This window comes from Rhea pennata, chromosome 3 (assembly GCF_028389875.1).
Source record: "Rhea pennata isolate bPtePen1 chromosome 3, bPtePen1.pri, whole genome shotgun sequence".
Taxonomy (NCBI): Eukaryota; Metazoa; Chordata; class Aves; order Rheiformes; family Rheidae; genus Rhea; species Rhea pennata.
In genome coordinates, this window is record NC_084665.1 from 18,286,867 (window position 1) to 18,303,808 (window position 16,942).

A 16,942-nucleotide genomic window follows, 5' to 3' on the forward strand; every position below is an offset into this window, starting at 1 on the left:
TTGAGCAAAGCCAGCTATCTGTGGTCCATTTATTCCTTCATCTTTCCATTGCAGCTGTCCTCACTAGTGCTTATGGTGATGGAGACAAGTTTACCAGGAGCCAGATGGATGTTGGTCTGAACTTCTGGCCACAAAAAATCTTGGTAATTGACTTCGTTTTTGTTTGATTTTTTTTTTCCTTCCCTGTGTTTTAATCACTGTTACCAGTCTCCTGAACACAGGCCTTTTGCCCTTCTGTTTGTGAAGGAAGAGTGGCTGTTCACCTGGTAAGATAGATCTGCTTGATCTGGCAAGTGCCAGATATTTAGCAGCAGGCTGCAAGGGAACAGCCCTGGCCTCACTCAGTTGGCACAACTCAAGAGTAGAGAAGTTTGGTGTGATCTTAAACTTCAATGCACAGGGAATCTGAAATCTGACTGCCGATGCTTTGAGATAAAGAACAGGTAAGTGAATAAATACTCTCCCTTAGGAGATAGCTTTGAGAAGCAGGAAAACAGGTTATTGTTACCTTTCTTCCAAGATTATGAACATATAAACTGCTTCATTTTAGACTTGTTTTAGAAAGATCTAGTACTTTAAGAGTATTCATCTCACTGTTCCTAATTCTTTCGGAAGAGTGAACTCTGCTGTTCAGTGATGTAAATTTTGCATAAAGCTGTTTATGCACTGGTAGACTAACTTTTTGTTTTGAGCTCTGATATACATTGTTTAGTTGTTTTCTCCTTCGGAGCTAGACCTGGTAGCTATAAACCTGTAGAATTGTTTGTTAAATGTTTTTTGTTAAAGGTTAAAAAGCAAAGTATAAAAAGCTGACAAGGAAATTGGACCAACTTCAGAGCAAAGTGTCAGAGTTTTAGAGCCAATGTGTTCAGAAAACTTGCAAAGAAACTTACCAGCATTGCAGTTAATTTTTCCAGTAAGCATGGCTGAGATTGGCCATGTACTTATTAATGTGACTACCAGAGGTCTCTGGTATACTGTGCTGGGGGCGGGGGACGTGAGTGTTTAACTCTTGGCAAACATTCCCTTCTCCTGTTGAGAAAGAGATGTTTTAAGGATAGTATCAGCTGAGCAATGGAGTTTTACATTTGCCTAAAGGACAACAACTAGCAGAAAGTGAGATGCTGCCTTATTAAATAAGCTAATTAAAGCTCAGTCCCTAATTCTGCTGGCCTCTTGAGCATGTTCCAAAAGCTCTAATAATTTCTACAGAATTATTCAGAGAGGTGTGTGGCATGAGGAATTGGATGTCAGTGTAACAGCCATGGAGAAATGGTGAGCCAGAAACACTCTGCTCTGGTTTTGTAGAAGGAGTCGTGAGATGTTACAATAAACAAGAACATGCATCAGTGCTGCTTGCTCTGTAGTGAAGTTGCTCAGACTACACAAGTAGACTGAGGGTAGTAATGTTTCTCTGCAAGTTTAAGTAAGTTCTGGGAAAATGCTCTTGTAGAAGCTGGTGGTTCTTTGTTCCACAGTGCAAACTGGAAGCTAAATTTGCTTCTCTGAAGCCAAGGATTTTCCAGGTTAAAGGATAGTGATTCAGGCTATATGTGGTAACAGCTGCTGTCCACTTCTCTGTTTCAGTCAACCTGGCTGTTGCATCAAAACAGAAAATGAATACTGAAGAGCTGTGCAGGAAGTCTGACATGCAGTTCACTTTCTGCTTTTCTGACCTACAACTTTTGATAGTAGAAGGCCCATTTCACAGCTGTGAATGGTATAGCTGGAACAGAGGGAAATGAAAAATACCACACTGATTGTACAAGTCATGGTGTTTCAGAGCTACAGCAGCTAGGAAAGACATGCAGAGACCAAGATGGGAATGAGCCCATGGACTTAAATCCATATAAGCTAGAGCAGTGCTGAGCAAATAACCATTTTGACTGAAGGAGAAAGGATCAAGAGTTTCTGAAAAAGTTAGGCTTTGATTATGTGAACTGTGGGAAGCATGTTGAGGCGCTGTTGTTCCTGGGAAGGGTTGCTGGCTGGCTTTGTCTGGTAACAGCAGCGTAGCACTGAGGCTGTTGGCAACGCAGGTGGCAACAGTAGTAATGCTGTATTCCTGCTGCAGGGGGAGTGAGTGGAGTATACTGGTTTAAAAAAAAAAAAAAAAAAATGGAGCTTTAGTAACAGGACATCTCCTCCCTCTCCATCCATTGTCCTAAGAGGCAGGAGCAAGTGTGAACAAAATGCCAAGCTAGCTTGTGAGGCTAGTAGAAGCTTCCCCTATAACTAGTGGAAGAGATGGAAGGGTCAGTCAAGGCACATGGAAAACTCTGCAGGTATTTTTGAGGTGCATTTAATAATGGAGGGTGCTTGTAGTTTAGAAGTAAGAAAGAACCCACTCTGTAACACTGGAACAGCTGAGACAACAAAATGAAAGAAGAACCTCAGGCTAGATGACTACACACTTTGCCATAAGATGTACTATGGATTTTGAACATTCTCTTGTTTGTGTGTGAGCTGAAGAAAGATGGTGCAAATAAACGTGGGCATGTGGGAAGAGGAGGAGGCTTCAAAAGGAATGAAGAGTCACCCAAAAAGTAGAGGAGATGATCTAAGAAAAAGATCAGCAGAACTGTAGTTGATGCAATTCAATATACAGAAGTAGTGGTGGTTTGACTTCTATTTAATTTTCAAGAAGGTGCTGGATAAATTTTTTCTGAAGGGTATTGCTGCTAAACAGAATTGCACAGATACGCCTTTTCTTCCCATTGTGTAACTGTGCAGATGTGTTATAATATGCTGGATTTATCTTCCTCAAGAGCAGTTATTCCCCTTTCCTCCTCAAATCTTAACATGGGAAGGTAGGGGGGAAAAAAGACAAAACATTTGCATTTCTAACAGTTCCCTGTTTTATTGCAGTACATCAAAGTAGGTTAATATTAAGTGTGTTACCAACATAAAATATTGGTGGTAAGTCATTTATTACACTGTTGACTTCTCCACCTTAAATATTTCTGTGCAAAAGAATCTACATCATTGTTCTGTAGCAGAGAATCTCTTATAATGTCCCCTACAACAATGAGGGCATTAAACAAAATAGTGAGAAGAGGCAAAAAGCAGAATCTTTCCCCCACACACACACACTTGTCAGCTTTTATACTCTAAAACAAAAAAAAGTGATTACATCTATGCCATGCAAAACTGTACAATAATATTACAATGAAAAACCTAAAAAAAATATTTTAAAAATAAATGATATGAAACTGTCATACATAAAAAGGCAGGTATAATTGCTCTGAAATACCAACACTGGTTTGTTTGTGGATTTCTTCCCTGTGGATGAGACTGTTTCTTATGCAAAATGAAAAGTTGTATTAAGCTGTGGCTGAAAAGAAGGACAAACTTGAGTTTAAATTTAGATTTAATCTGCAGTAGAGCTGTTTTCAGGAGGTCTTTATCAAATGTAGAGTGAACACCAAAAGCACTCTTAAAGGTGTAATTCATGTTAGTGCAGAAAAAGATCCTGTTCTCTCTAAGGAACAGACTCTTATGTAAAAAGCTAAGAGAAGATAGATGTGCCAGACTTGAAGTATGAGTACTTGTACTGTGGTGGATTCCACCCTTAATGGATTAATTTAAAAGTAAACAGCATGCACAGAACTGAAAAAAACTTCTTTACCTGTGTATGGGTTTGTCCTGTCTTATACACTCGAACTATGAATGACAAGGCAGTGTCAGAATCCTTTTTCCACTACCACTAGTGTTCTGTGTTGGAGGGCTGACACTGAACTACTTAGTTGTGGTTAAATTTGTAAATCTTACATGTTTGGGGCTTTCTTAGTATAGTGAGACCGGTAATTTCTTTCTACTGCATACCTGAGAGTTCAACACACTTAGATTCTGATAAAATCACAAAGTAATCAAAGAGGTAACGTTCCTGACCTCATTTTGAGTTGTACTGAGATCAGTAAACTGCATGTTCATAATGAGCAAGAGCAACTGAGAGGAAAGAGGAAGCTACCTCAAGAGCAACACGAATGCTTTTGGAAACCAACAGCTGTGTTCTACAGGTCAAATGCAACACAAAGAAGAGCACTCTCACCCTGCTTTTGAGTTTATGGAGTATGGGAGGAAGCCATGTCTCTGCGTGTGTGTGGAGGGGAACCTATCTATTAAATCTTTTTCATTCTATAACCTGGAGTCCTTAGTAGCTGCCTGAATTTGTTTGGATCCTTTGTTGCCATCAAAAGAAAAAACAATGCAAAAACCCAGCAATCCATACACTTAAAGCAATGTCAAGAATGCGAAACGTTCAGTCTCAGCCAAAAGGAAAAAATCGTAGCTAGATATATACTGTGTAAAGAGAACATATGCTACAGTTGAAATTCAATGGGAGATGTTAGCTCCCTGGACCAATTGCAGCCCTCTAACTGTGAAGTTGAAGCAATGCTACAGTACAAAGTAGCAAACATCAAACCTTAAGAGACAACTGTCTTTGAGATACCAGTCAAGTGTCCTACAGTTCAAATGACCAAGTTACTTTTCCTAGCCCAATGTGTACTTAAAAAGCTCAGCTACGGTATGCATATTGTTTTCAGTGTCCATACCAACACCACCAACAAAAAGAAGGCTGTGGTTTAAAATTGCATGTGTAATCAAATGGTCCCCAAATATATAAAACCAGTCAAGCCCTAGGACACCTTTCTCCCTTTCAAATAAGTCATGTGGTCATTTGCTTTTCAACTGAGAGAACAGTTGCTGATTCTCTTTTAACAGATGTGTATAAAAATGCACAGTACCAAACTAATGATTAAATACAGCAATCCTAAAGGGGACCGCCAAGGCTTAGAAAGTGTGGTGTACAAACAGTATAGGCCTGTGAAGCTCTGATGTGGTAGAGATTAGCGTTGTAATGCAGCTGATCCATGCTCTGCCTGAAAGTTTCAGTCAGTCTGCTAGCAACAGATTGCAGGCACCATAATGGAGTAAATACTCTGTTTTACTCATTTAAATTGTTTGCTCTGTCAGGGGTCTTTGGGTTCTATTTTCAGATAGAGCATTAGCTCAACTGCAAAAATCCCCCAAAATATTCCATATGCTGTGATCCTCTATCGCACAGGCTGCTCTGTCTTCCATGACTGCAGTCTAAATGCCTTCTCTCAACAGCAAAGTAAGATTAATGTTTCAATACAACATACACTAAACATAAACTAGTCTGCAAAGTCTTTGAAAAGTGCGTGGACATGCTTCACCAAGAGGAGAGAATGGTGGGGAAAAAAGTGGCTATACTTGAAGCAAAATGCAGCTTTTAGGAAGAAACTGATGTGGAATTTTAATAATGCCCTACCTGTCTGTCCCTCAGAAAGATGATGAAAAGCTCTTCTGATAGGAATTAATTTCAGGTGCTTGGCTGTTTGCTATAGCTTTTCATATTAAATGCCAAGCTTGCAAAAGTAGCAGCTTTGAAGTAATAAAAGAACACTGCCAATTTACTACTCTGAAAAATCCAAACTGGAGCGAGAGAGACAGGATTTTGATATGATGGTTTGTAAAAAGTTCTTGAGGTCCTGTCTCAAAATAACACTGAATGAGCTTAGCCTTGGACAAGCCTCTTTTGATGCAGTGTGAACTAGACATCTGATCTAGGAGACCCAGCATGATTTAATGGTAATAGCAATGCTCTGTGCATCTCATTCCCTAGTTCCCATTTAGCCCATACCTGAAAATTATTGCACATGGCTTGAACTTACTTACCTATAACTTCCACTAGGGAAGACAAACTGGACAACGCCAAGCATCTCTCTGTGGGTGAAATATGCTATAAACTGCTGACTGCAAGAATAGGGAGTGGTTTAATACAAGCCACACTCCATGAAACCAATATTCTAAACAGAAAGAGCCCTTACGTGCTTCAGTATGGGCGTGGTATAAAGCCAACAGCAACACTACTAAGAGGAGAGGCTTATTTGAACATACTCTCCAAATGAAAAACATCTGTCTCACTAACCAATGAGAAGAGACATCTTCCTCTTACCATCCATTTGTACATCAGTCTCCCACCTTGTTTGGTTGATTGCATGACCACTTCAGCTTTTTATTTATTTATTTTGCAGCTTCAGTGGGTCCTGTCTTCCACTGCAAGACTTTTTCTGCCATTGAATCGGCCCTGCTATTGGAACCTATATGCGCTAGCAGGAGCGCCTATAGAAACAACTGGAAATCACACAAACCCACAGCGTGAGTGGTGAGGGAGAAGGGAAAAACCAACCTTGCCAGCATGGCAGTGTGGGTGACTAGGCATCTTTGACTACCACAGTGTGAACAGTATGAGGTCACTCTTCAAGGTTCATCATTGCTACAGTGACAGCATAGCCAACAGCGGCTAGCTTCAGGCTAAGGGCACTCATTTGGCTGATGTGTATCACAAACTAGCATTTGATAACAATACTAGTGTTCTGGTTAGGAATGATCAAGAAAATGCAGAAGACTGCTCCCTTCTGGCAAAACCTGGTCAAACGATGACCCAGGGAAACAGTATTCCTGCTGAATCCTGCTGCATTAAACTCCCTTGCTACCTTAAGGACTTCTACTGTAGCATGCCCTAAGGTTCCTCAGCTGCACAGCTAGCACACAAGGGTGACCACACGGCCGAAGGGTGCCCCTGGTTGTCAGGGCAAGGGGTTGCTTTCCTATCACTGACATTTTTGCAAGGGATGGGAGTTAACAGGAAAGTAGGGATTATAGCTTCAATTATGCTACTACCAGAAGTAAAGAAATATTGCGACTGCACTGGGAGAACTCCTCCTGGCAGTGCAGTGAGTGCTATGCAAAAGGAACACCCGTCCTGCGAAAGGTTTTAGGCCAGGCCTCCAAGTCTGTAAATTACTGAGCATGAAAACAGGGACAACACAAAACTTAAATTAAAGGCTCTCTTAAATAAGCATCCATCTTCTGCTGCATACACAATGCTTTTTCTTTGAATATATACATACGTATTTAACTCTAACATCTGCATATTTATTTAAACTCTGTACTGTAGTAAAATATGCATCATTTTCATCAATAAGGATTTGCTGGCGACAATCAGATTGACATTCAAACATGGTGGCTGAAAGCTTTTATGTGCCTCTGACATACTGATTGTTCCCCACGCAGGGGAAGGGGGTCTCTGTGCTACTTTTGTACAGTACAATGAGCTATTGTATGAAAACAAAATCCATCTGAATTTTCTCTTGTTGACACTGGTCTGGTCTATTTAAGCTACTTTTGGGGAGTGAGGGGGTAGGATGAATATATCTTTAAAAATGAAAGCAGCTGTAATCACAAAAATGAAACCAATACTAATACAAATCTACAGCATCTGATATTTACCAGCACCCTAGCTTTGCTCATTTGCTGCTGTTAAATCTGGGGAAGGGAGGGTGAGGCAGTGCTGAATGGTGCTTAAGATGACCAGCTTTTACCTTCCTCTCCACTCCACTCCCAGATCACTTTCCAACAGGGAATGGGGAGGGTTAGGATGATGAAGGTGAGAACTGGAACAAGTGAAGGGGACAGCCATGGGGACATTAAGCTGCTGTGATGTCAAATCTGAATGCTGAGGCAGTTCATGAGTCCCAACTCACGTGGTCAGAGCTCTCCAAGGAGAGGCTCTTGGTCTTGTGAGGCGACACCGGGCTGGGAGGGCTGCTGAGGTTGGAACTGTTCGATGCAGTAGAGTGTCTCGGAGAGTCAGAGTCCTGCAGCCCAAAGACACACAGCAACACCAGTAAGTAACAACTGGATGGCCTACGCATGTTAGCTTGAGAGTGACTGAGGTTGTCTGAACAACAGCTGACTGGATTGAAAAGCACTTACTTTGCTAGTATCCAAAAATATTAAGGAATTTTGTTTGCTCAGAATATCTTGCCATAGGGGAGGATTATAGCAAGCTGTCAAATCACTCCATTTGCAGCTGGCAGAACTAATGGTGATAAATGGATACAGCACCTTTGGGGTTCTTGCAATCTGCAGGTTACTGAGTGCTTCTTGGTTAAGTGTGTGCAACTTCAGGTTGCTTGTGAAGCAACAGCAGCTCCTGCCTTTTCCCAGGCTCTGACCAGAGATGCTCTTCCACTAAACTGAGGAATCTTTATGGTATGGGCCTCATCACAGCTACTTCTTGTACACCACTTCAAAGATATTAATTCAAAACATCCTAGTTAAGTTACACTAATTAAATCTCCAGCACAGAGTAGAACGTAGCTACGCCTGAGCCTGAGGTTGGGCTGACACTTGCCTTCCAGCTTCAACTGAAAGAATATATTCTGTACCATAAAAAGCCTTTGTGATTCCTAAATCCTCTCACTCCTCGGTAAGAAAATTGCTGGCCAACATCAGATTGAACCTTTCTACATAAAACATTCTTGACTGGAAGAACGGTGCTCAGCAGCAGGCTGAGTGCACATGGCAGGACTGTATTCCTGTCACAGTGGTCAATTTGTTTTGCAAAGAATATAAATGACCAACTTATGAACAGTTCCTGTTCTAAATGAAATTATTATATGATAATTCTTAAATTATCTTGTTAACTTTAAGCACCTGAGAGTGCTGCTCTAACAATATGTCTCTACTGTGAAATGGTTGCTAACATAGCTTAAGAGTCTTTGCAAATAAAGGGTAGAAGAGATATCATCACTTCAAGCTGTGATAGGTCACTATCAAGGTGTAACTGCACTGCACCGTATTTTGGGGAGCCTCACTACCAGTGGGTCTCTAGGTAAGGAGCACAGAATACACTTTCTGCATGTTAAATACCACAGCCAAAGTTGACACAGTTTGACCAAAGTCTTCTGTCAAGAAAGCTTGAAATACTGGAAATACAAGTTTTCACTTTCAATAGTGATTCTAAACGTGCAGCCAATCAGGGAGTTATACTTGCAAAGTCCAACACAGAATTTAACTTCCTCGTTACCAACATACGTAGATTTTCTCCTTTTCCCTGGCACTCACCTCTCGCTCGTAGTCCCTTGTTGGTGCATCACTGCCTTGGTCTAGACCACCAGAGGATAAGGAACCATCTGATGGTGATGCCATAGGCTGGCGCTTTGCTCCATAGCTACCTCCTGAAAATTCCCTCCGCAGAGCACTGCCATTTTGTGCAGACGATCCTAAAATATGCAGAGGAATTAATTAAACTGCATCTCAGGCACATCGATGCAAGATACTACAAATTTGTTAGCAGTTTCTCTGGTTAGTTCTGCTTTTCTCCAGCATGTCCCAAGATGCTCCATTCGTGGCTTGCAGGCTATTTGGGCTTTTATCTTGACTACTTCCAGGTGCTGCTTTTCCTAGGGATTCTCCAGCCCGTTCCCGGCACATCAGAGTTAACACACTTCACGCAGCACAGACAAGTCACTAAGTCCCTGACAACAGACAACAGTTGGTTGCAGGAACTGCTGTATTGGCTGCCTACATCCAGTGGCCTCTCCCATCACGTGGGCAGGTCATACCAGCACATACAGACTAAAACAGATTCACGGGCTTTCCACAAACTGCTGGCTGTGCGCAGCTAATGCAGCATGTGCCCAGGGAAGGAGAAGGCCCTAGAAAAGTTGGACACCACTTAAACTATACAAGCAGCAACTACATGGCCCCAGTGGCAAGAATATATTTTCTAATCTCCCTTTTCAAAGGGGCTAGCTGTGAATTTATACACATGCCTTTGAAAGTAAGATTAAAGCACCGTCCTTGCCCTTTAGGGGAAATACAGTCGGCCAGTTCTGATCACTTCTGAAAATCCTGCCAAATGACAACATGGATAGAGGCAAATGCAGGTAGCCCTTGTGTGCAGAGCCCACAGCAATGCAGATCTGTTCACTTACTTGCTGCCAGGCCACTGCTTGCACTCATCGATCGTCCCGGTTCCGTGCGGGATTTCGTGATTGACGGGATACTGACAGAGCCACTGAACACGGTCCGACTTTCCTGAGGCCGGAGATTCTGCAAGGCAGACGCACACAAAATATGCTTACTTACTGACTACTAGTTTAGCCTTGGATGTTAAGAAGAAAGGCTCCAAATTACACTAAAACCCCAGCCTGACAACAGCTGAATTATCTGAGCAAGTCAGCAGAATTTGCAAAATAATATTCTGCAATTTAGTGCAGAGACTGGAAGCACACGCAATTTGATAGTCAAGTGCTGAATTACATGGACATATGCAGACAACTGAAAGAGTGTTTCTAATAACTGAAAAATTTCCTTGAAGGGATGGTTTGCAAATCTAATTATGTTGTTATAGATATATTCAAGATATATTGTGTAACGCGTTCTTTCTGTGAACATGCTTACAAGTAAGTATTTCATTAAAACTTCTCTCTTTGACACATGTATAACTTTATACAATAATTATGTCAGTCCCTAACGCCTGCAGACTTATGTGCTGATCTGTATTTCAATTATTTATGTAACTGAAAAGGTATTAAAAGCATTACTCCAGACCTGCACCAGTGGAGCCAAAGCGAGAGTCAGCCTCTGTTCTCAGCCTGCTCAGACAGGAGGAACAGAACACATACCATTGGTTTCTCTAGGTATTTCAATTCTGTATTGCTCTTGTTTGGCATCCTGATAGTTCTGGGGTGATTTTCTAAATTGGTAATTTATGGGACTGAAGTGGTCCTTTACTGAGGGAAGAGAGAAAAATGAATTCCTCTGCTTGGTTATGGCAGTTCTTGAAAAATAAGTTATATGGAAAACAATATTTTGAAAGAAGTTCTGGGAGAGTTTATTTCTGCTTCTGCAGCAGGTATCTCTATGGAAAAAAGGGGTCTCAGCTTATTTAGCCCATCTCTCTGTATACAAACTGGCTTCTTAGTAACACTCAGAAGGCCTTTCTAATGCCCCTGCCTATTGTTTGATCTCTGGCTAAACACACAAATGTGTTCATCCTGCTCCTAACACGATTTGCAATATTAAGTCATTAGCACTAGCTAGAATTAGGTTTCGAGAACCTTTACAGATGCAGCAGATGAAAAGAACGGCAGGTAGCTCTGAGCATTTCTTGATTTCCTCTTTATAAAACACCTGCAGTAACTGTTAACTTCTTCATATTTATATTTCACTGTTTTCCCATTGTCACTCTCAGATAAAGTAGCCAAACGTCAAATAAAGTTTTCAATTGTGATACTGAAATTTCAAAACACAACAAAGATTCCTGCCCTCCCCAAGGTATTCTCAGAGAAACCCTTAGATGCACCAGTCTCTCCAGTATCCTAATACTCTAAGCCTGAAAAATAAGCAGTTCAATATGGCCCAAATTTTGTTAAACTAAATCACCTAACTCCAGTCTCAGATCTGGAGAAATGCTCCAGCCTCTTTGTACTGGTGTTAGGATCATTTCCAGAGAAAGCGGAGGGCTGCACAATGCTCACTCCCAACTGCTACCAACCTGCTGTCAAACCAATATTTCAGAGTCCCTTAGAAATTGCTTGCTGTTACAGAGCTTCTTATTCTCCCAGTGGGCTAGAAATAGCAAATTTTTAATATGTAACAAATAAACAAGAATTGTAATTCCTCCTCCTGTTCATAAGAGACCAACATAGGAGAAACAAAAAGACCTTATCAATGAAAATGCCCTATTTAATTCTCCCCTGACCCATTGCTGCATGATTCTCAACTAGGATTAATACCTGAAGGCTTTAAAAAGTCTATTTTAAATCACTTTTGAGATTACACTACTCTATCTTGTTTGCTCTTTTTTTTTAATGTGAATGATCTACTTTGTAGCACAAAATACTAAATTCTGCTCATGTCCTTTACCACACAATAACTAATTTGAGATACAGATGATTAACGTAAGCATCCTTACATACTACACATAAACAGCAGAGGCTCCACAGACAACACATGAAGGAAGTAACAGCCTAGGGAATAGGCTGTTGTTGTGTTTTGAAGCCCATAGAGGAAAGCTAAGTGCAGCCCATGCAAATGTGTGCTCTGCGGTTAGTACATCAGAATTGCAACAAATGTTGTATAAATCTCCAAGGTTTCTTCTAGGAAAGAGAACAATTATGTTCAATGATGAGGTGACTAACCTCCTTAATAGTGACGGAGCATCAGTACAAGCATCAGGTGAAGGAGGGAACTGGCGCATACAAGACTCATTTATTTTAACAATGTAGTCTAGTGATGATTATTTTTCATGATCTCAGTTTGCAAAGTCCATGTAATTCCTTGTATACAGTTCCCCCACAAAGCAAATCTTTCATTGCTCTTTTTTTTTCATTGCTCTAAAAACAAAACAAGCACATGCCAGGCCCCCCTGCATTTTTGAGCAAAAAACCCTGGAAGTGATATGCACATGATGCAGGAAGGGAATCCAGAGAAAATTAAGTGGTGGTTACAGCGGTAGCTACAAAGCAGCAAAATGCAGCAAGTTAAAAACAAAAAAGTATGAATCCTGGTCTTTATTTACTTGCTACGAGCGACAAAACCCCCTTGTTTAGAGCAACAATTCAAATCCTAGCAGGTAAAATTCACTCTGACTGCTGAACCAGAGAAAGGTGAGAAAAAATATCTTTGAAGAGAAAATATCAGCAGCAGAGAAGCTGCTGCTGCTGAACAAAGTTAATCACTGCGAAATAGAGTCCACGACCCTAGTCAGTTCAGTGCATGCCCACTCCCAGCGGGAGCACCGAGCCGCTGGGGACCCCGCTGCTCGGCCACGGCGTTACCCTGCCCAGCGCTCAGGCCCCAGCCAGCGGCTCGGACTGGCAAGGAAGAGCACCGAGGGCCTCGCTGAACAGCTACATCGCCCGTGGGAAATGGTTCACTTATGTTTCTCTGTCCATCATGCTTTTTTTCCCCTTCAAATAGTGGTCAGTTCACTGAACATAAACCCAAGTTTTTAATTCTTCCATGAAATAATACGATATGATATTAAAGTCTACTTTAAAGGTTTATTTTTCAATTCCCCTACTGAGTCCCGGCAATTCTGGTTCCAACACACCGTCTGTAACTGAGGCACCGGGGCTGGCCCCTTCTGGAAGGAGCACTAGCTTTCTTGCACTCACCTCCCCAGACACAAGCTGGGGGGAAGGACACGACTGGACAGACAAACCCCAAACACACGGCCTTGCTTTCCATGCCACAGACAGCTTCCACCTTCTGCCTCAAGCCAGGGAGGAGACAAATGCTCTCTTTCATAGCAGCTTAAACCTCTCAGCGCTGCGAGGAGCTCACATCATCTCACCTGGGAAGGTGCCCACTTCCCTCCTCTTCCCACTACTGGAAACAGCATTTCCGTGCCACTGCAACACTAGGATGGAGGGTGCTCCTAAACGAAAACCTGCTATCATTACTGTTTGAAACAACCTGGGGCCAATCCTCACCGGTTTCAGCGAGACTGCTCACATGAGCAAGAAAGGTCGTGGGTGCTTATGTAGGCCGCCACACTTCTGCAATAAATCACTAGTTACTAAACACAGAAAATTCTAAAGTAAAGTTGGATTTAAAAAAAAGAAGCTGTTAAAACACAACTGAAACACAGCTTCAGTTCCCCTACAACGGCTCTCTACGTAGAAACAAATTCTAGCTCTACTTCACAAGACTTCCATGTTTTACTGGAACATTAGTTCTGTGTTTTTGCATCTCTCTTCCTACCAGAAAATCTAGGCTGGATGCAGACATGTCATCACAGGGTATGTTTTCTAAAATTCTGCGATTTTATTCTTAGGTATTAATCGTTGTGGCATTTGGGCTCTCATGACAGTGGCACGTGACCATGCACAGGCATTCAGCCACCAAAGCTTAGCTACACAAATTTGTCTTGGAGCCTTACGGACAAGGCAGTAGATTTTTCCTCCTGCATGTTTAAATTCCCTCCAATGTTACCTGCAGGTATGTATCCAAAAACCTTTCCAATGGTAGGGATTTAGGAGCACAGCAAAACAGCACTCAAAGCAGTGAAGGTTTGCCACGTGTTTGAAGAGTATCCAAGCGTCACTGAAACCTACAGAAGTTTTTCCATTACAGCAATAGGCACAGCTCAACCTACACAAACCCTGAGGAGCAAACCATCATTATGCATGTCTACCTGCAGACTATTCCTGATTTTTCTGCAGATCTCTCCAAAGCAGAACTGCGGGCCACAGCACAGGACACAATTATAACGCACTAGCAGGTATTTGCGTGGCTGTTTCAGCATGACTTGTATTACAGTAAGACCTTGCAACCCCTGGGTATTCAGACTAGGCTGCACAGTCTAGTCAGAGCTACAGAACCACAAGGAAAAAGAAAAGACCACCTCCACCCCCCAAATTTTGCATTCCAGCTGGAAGGATATCTACAGTACAGTATCTCATCTCAGTCTGTTTAAAAATGCCACGATTAAGAGGATCTACATCATGAAGTTCCCATTACCTTTAACTTTTATTCTTCTCGCTCATGTATGTTCTATCTTCACTTATTTTAACCTAGAAACTGTCTAGGCACAACTTGTGTCCTTGTGTCTCTATCTTAATGTGTTTAAGGTATTGTGCAAAAATCTTGCACTTCATATGAGTTCACAAATGAACAGCTTGCAGCCTGGCCCAAGGCACGTATATCCAGAACCTTTTTCCTAATACAGCCTGGTTTACCGCATCCTGCCCCTGCCTCTGGCTCCTGGAGGATGAGCACTGAGGAACAGAAAACTTATCATTTAAAATATCCACATCCTTCCTCATGATTAAAAATGATGCTTTCATAGCAAAAGGTTCAGCCCAATTATTGCACACTTTTTGTTTTTTTAAGTCCTGAAGCATCTGTTTCTTGATACATCACAGCTGTGAAAATGCCACAGCTCACGGCAGAAAACAAATCAACCAGGAGAGAAGAAAGCGCGGGGTGGAGGGAAACCGCTCAGGAGGGGCTTTCTCTTGTGTTGTTAGCCAGGCAAAAGGAAAACCACACGGGGTTAGTAGCGTGAGCACCTGACTCAGCCACTCATACCCTCAGAGCCAGAGAGCCGGGAGGCCTGGGGCCAGGGCGCGGAGGCGGGGGGTGTGCAGGGCTTATGGAATCGCAAGAGAGGAATTTTTCGGCTGAATTTACGGTCATGTGGTAGATATGTTCAAAGTTGCTCGGAGAGGAGATCAGACTGGCATGATGCTGAGGGACCTGGGAAGGGGAGCGCCACTATCAAAGACAACGGAGAGAGAAAGCAATGAAGGATGGTCGCGCGGACAAGCAGTCTGCGAGAGCAGCCCACCGCTGCTGGCGAGCTGGGGGCACCCTGGCCACACACGTCCTTGCACTGTCACCCCCGGCCTCTCATCAGCTTCCTCGTGCGGTGGCCCACGCGCCTGCCGCCCTCGCTGCTGCTAAAACATTGAAAACAAATAAAACTTTTAACTCATTGGGAATCGATTCTAGTATTTATTATTATTTGGTATTTCAAAGAGCACCACAGTTGTAAAAGGTGCTTTACAAACAGTTGAGAAGCATCAGTTCCCTGCCTTGAGGAGCTTACAATCTACAACAGACATAGCACAAACAGAGGAGGGTGAAAACAGGCGAGATGGCATGGGGAGAAGGTAAGATGAGAATACACAACAGTTAAAGATCATAAGAGATTTCCTTCTGTTATTCATGCATTTTAGTGATTCCATTGAAATCAAGTATCACCCGTACAACAAACACAGAGTATTTCTAATGGGAGGGAACAGTGTTTCAGCAGGACGGGAACACAGATCGGATGGGAAGGTGAACTGGTTAGTGTCAGACAACTGGGACAAAATTTACTCCGCTGCAGATGGACAACACAAAGCTCACGTCCTCCTGTACACTCACTCACGCCTTACAGCGCTTTGCTGACGAACAGGCTTTGCCCTGCCTTCTTTGCACTGCAGAAAACTAGGCCCTTAGTGAATAAGTTGCAAGAAGTACAGGGAAACTTGAACGTTTTCAATAGTCAACTGAGCATTGCATGCCCTAAGTAAGACCCGAAGAAAGAGAGGAGAAAAAAAATACTGCAAATTAGAGACAAACAATTTCTAATTGATCTCTGTGGGATGTGCTGACACAAGTGCTCTTGTAATTCAAAGCCATCTAAGTCCTGTAGATTTAACTGAAGTGCTCTCCAAGGCTCACTCACCCTCCCTGTGCCATGCACACTTTTAGCAGGTGAGCCTATGGGGGGATGGTTTGCCCAGCAGTCACCAGCAAATCAAAACACCCTTTTTTAATTTCTAACTCTTTTCTCTTCCCCTCAAGCTTAGTAACATTAGAAATATTAGGACTTATGGTAAAAATTCAGCTTACCTCTCTGCTAAACCTAAGGCACTATGTTTTGTATGTGGAACATTTGGCAGTTTTGAAGAATGTTAAGTCATACCCCCAATACATGTTATCAAACATTATTCTCACTGTTCTCTTCATTTCCCTCAGCTGCTAAAATCCAACTTTTTCTTTTTTCTAACATACTGGTATTATGAGGCTTTGCATGTTAAGCAGAACATCAATTACCACATTAGGGCATATAAGACATAATATAGGTTAGATCGTTCCTGGGGAACTCCCCAGCAGCATCTAAATACCAGTACAAGAAGCCACCTTTCCAATAATGGTCCAGGACAGACAAGCAGACTTTGATGTGCTGTCTGCTCACAACAGAGAAGTTGCAGCAAAGTCAGCTACATTCCCAAAAGCCAATAAGGGAGAAAAGGGAATGTCTGAAACTATAAGCTAAAAAGCACAGGGCAGACTAATTGCAGTCCATAAAAATATGTAGCCAGCATTTATGAGTGCAAAAAGGCCACGATATGGCAATGTTTTTAAAGCAGTCCACCATGGATCATACTCTGCCATCAGATGCATGCGTGGGGTTCCCAATTTCTTTAAATAATACCAAACATGTAAAAGTATTCATTTACTCTGAAAGTTTCTCATTTGAAACAAGCAAAGCTTCACAGATAATCTATTACGCAAATATAATGGTTCATGTATAATGAAGTCAAACTGAAACATAATGGTC

General features: G+C 42.1%; 1 protein-coding gene across 3 annotated transcripts in view; it reads right to left on the reverse strand.

Moving 5' to 3' along the window:
• Positions 1-2,840: 2,840 nt before the first annotated feature.
• The window catches only part of CDC42BPA (CDC42 binding protein kinase alpha), a 189,569-nt gene continuing 175,467 nt past the window's right edge, over positions 2,841-16,942 (reverse strand). For 2 of the 3 annotated variants that reach the window (XM_062571730.1, XM_062571729.1), the window contains 3 exons: positions 9,813-9,930; positions 8,941-9,098; positions 2,841-7,688 (listed from right to left, as the gene is read on the reverse strand). In XM_062571730.1, coding sequence (XP_062427714.1) covers positions 7,557-7,688; positions 8,941-9,098; positions 9,813-9,930 — 408 coding nt within the window. In that variant the 3' untranslated portion in view covers positions 2,841-7,556. Of the gene's footprint in view, positions 7,689-8,940; positions 9,099-9,812; positions 9,931-14,919; positions 15,106-16,942 lie in introns of all 3 variants that reach the window. The other variant, XM_062571732.1, reaches the window with a different exon arrangement.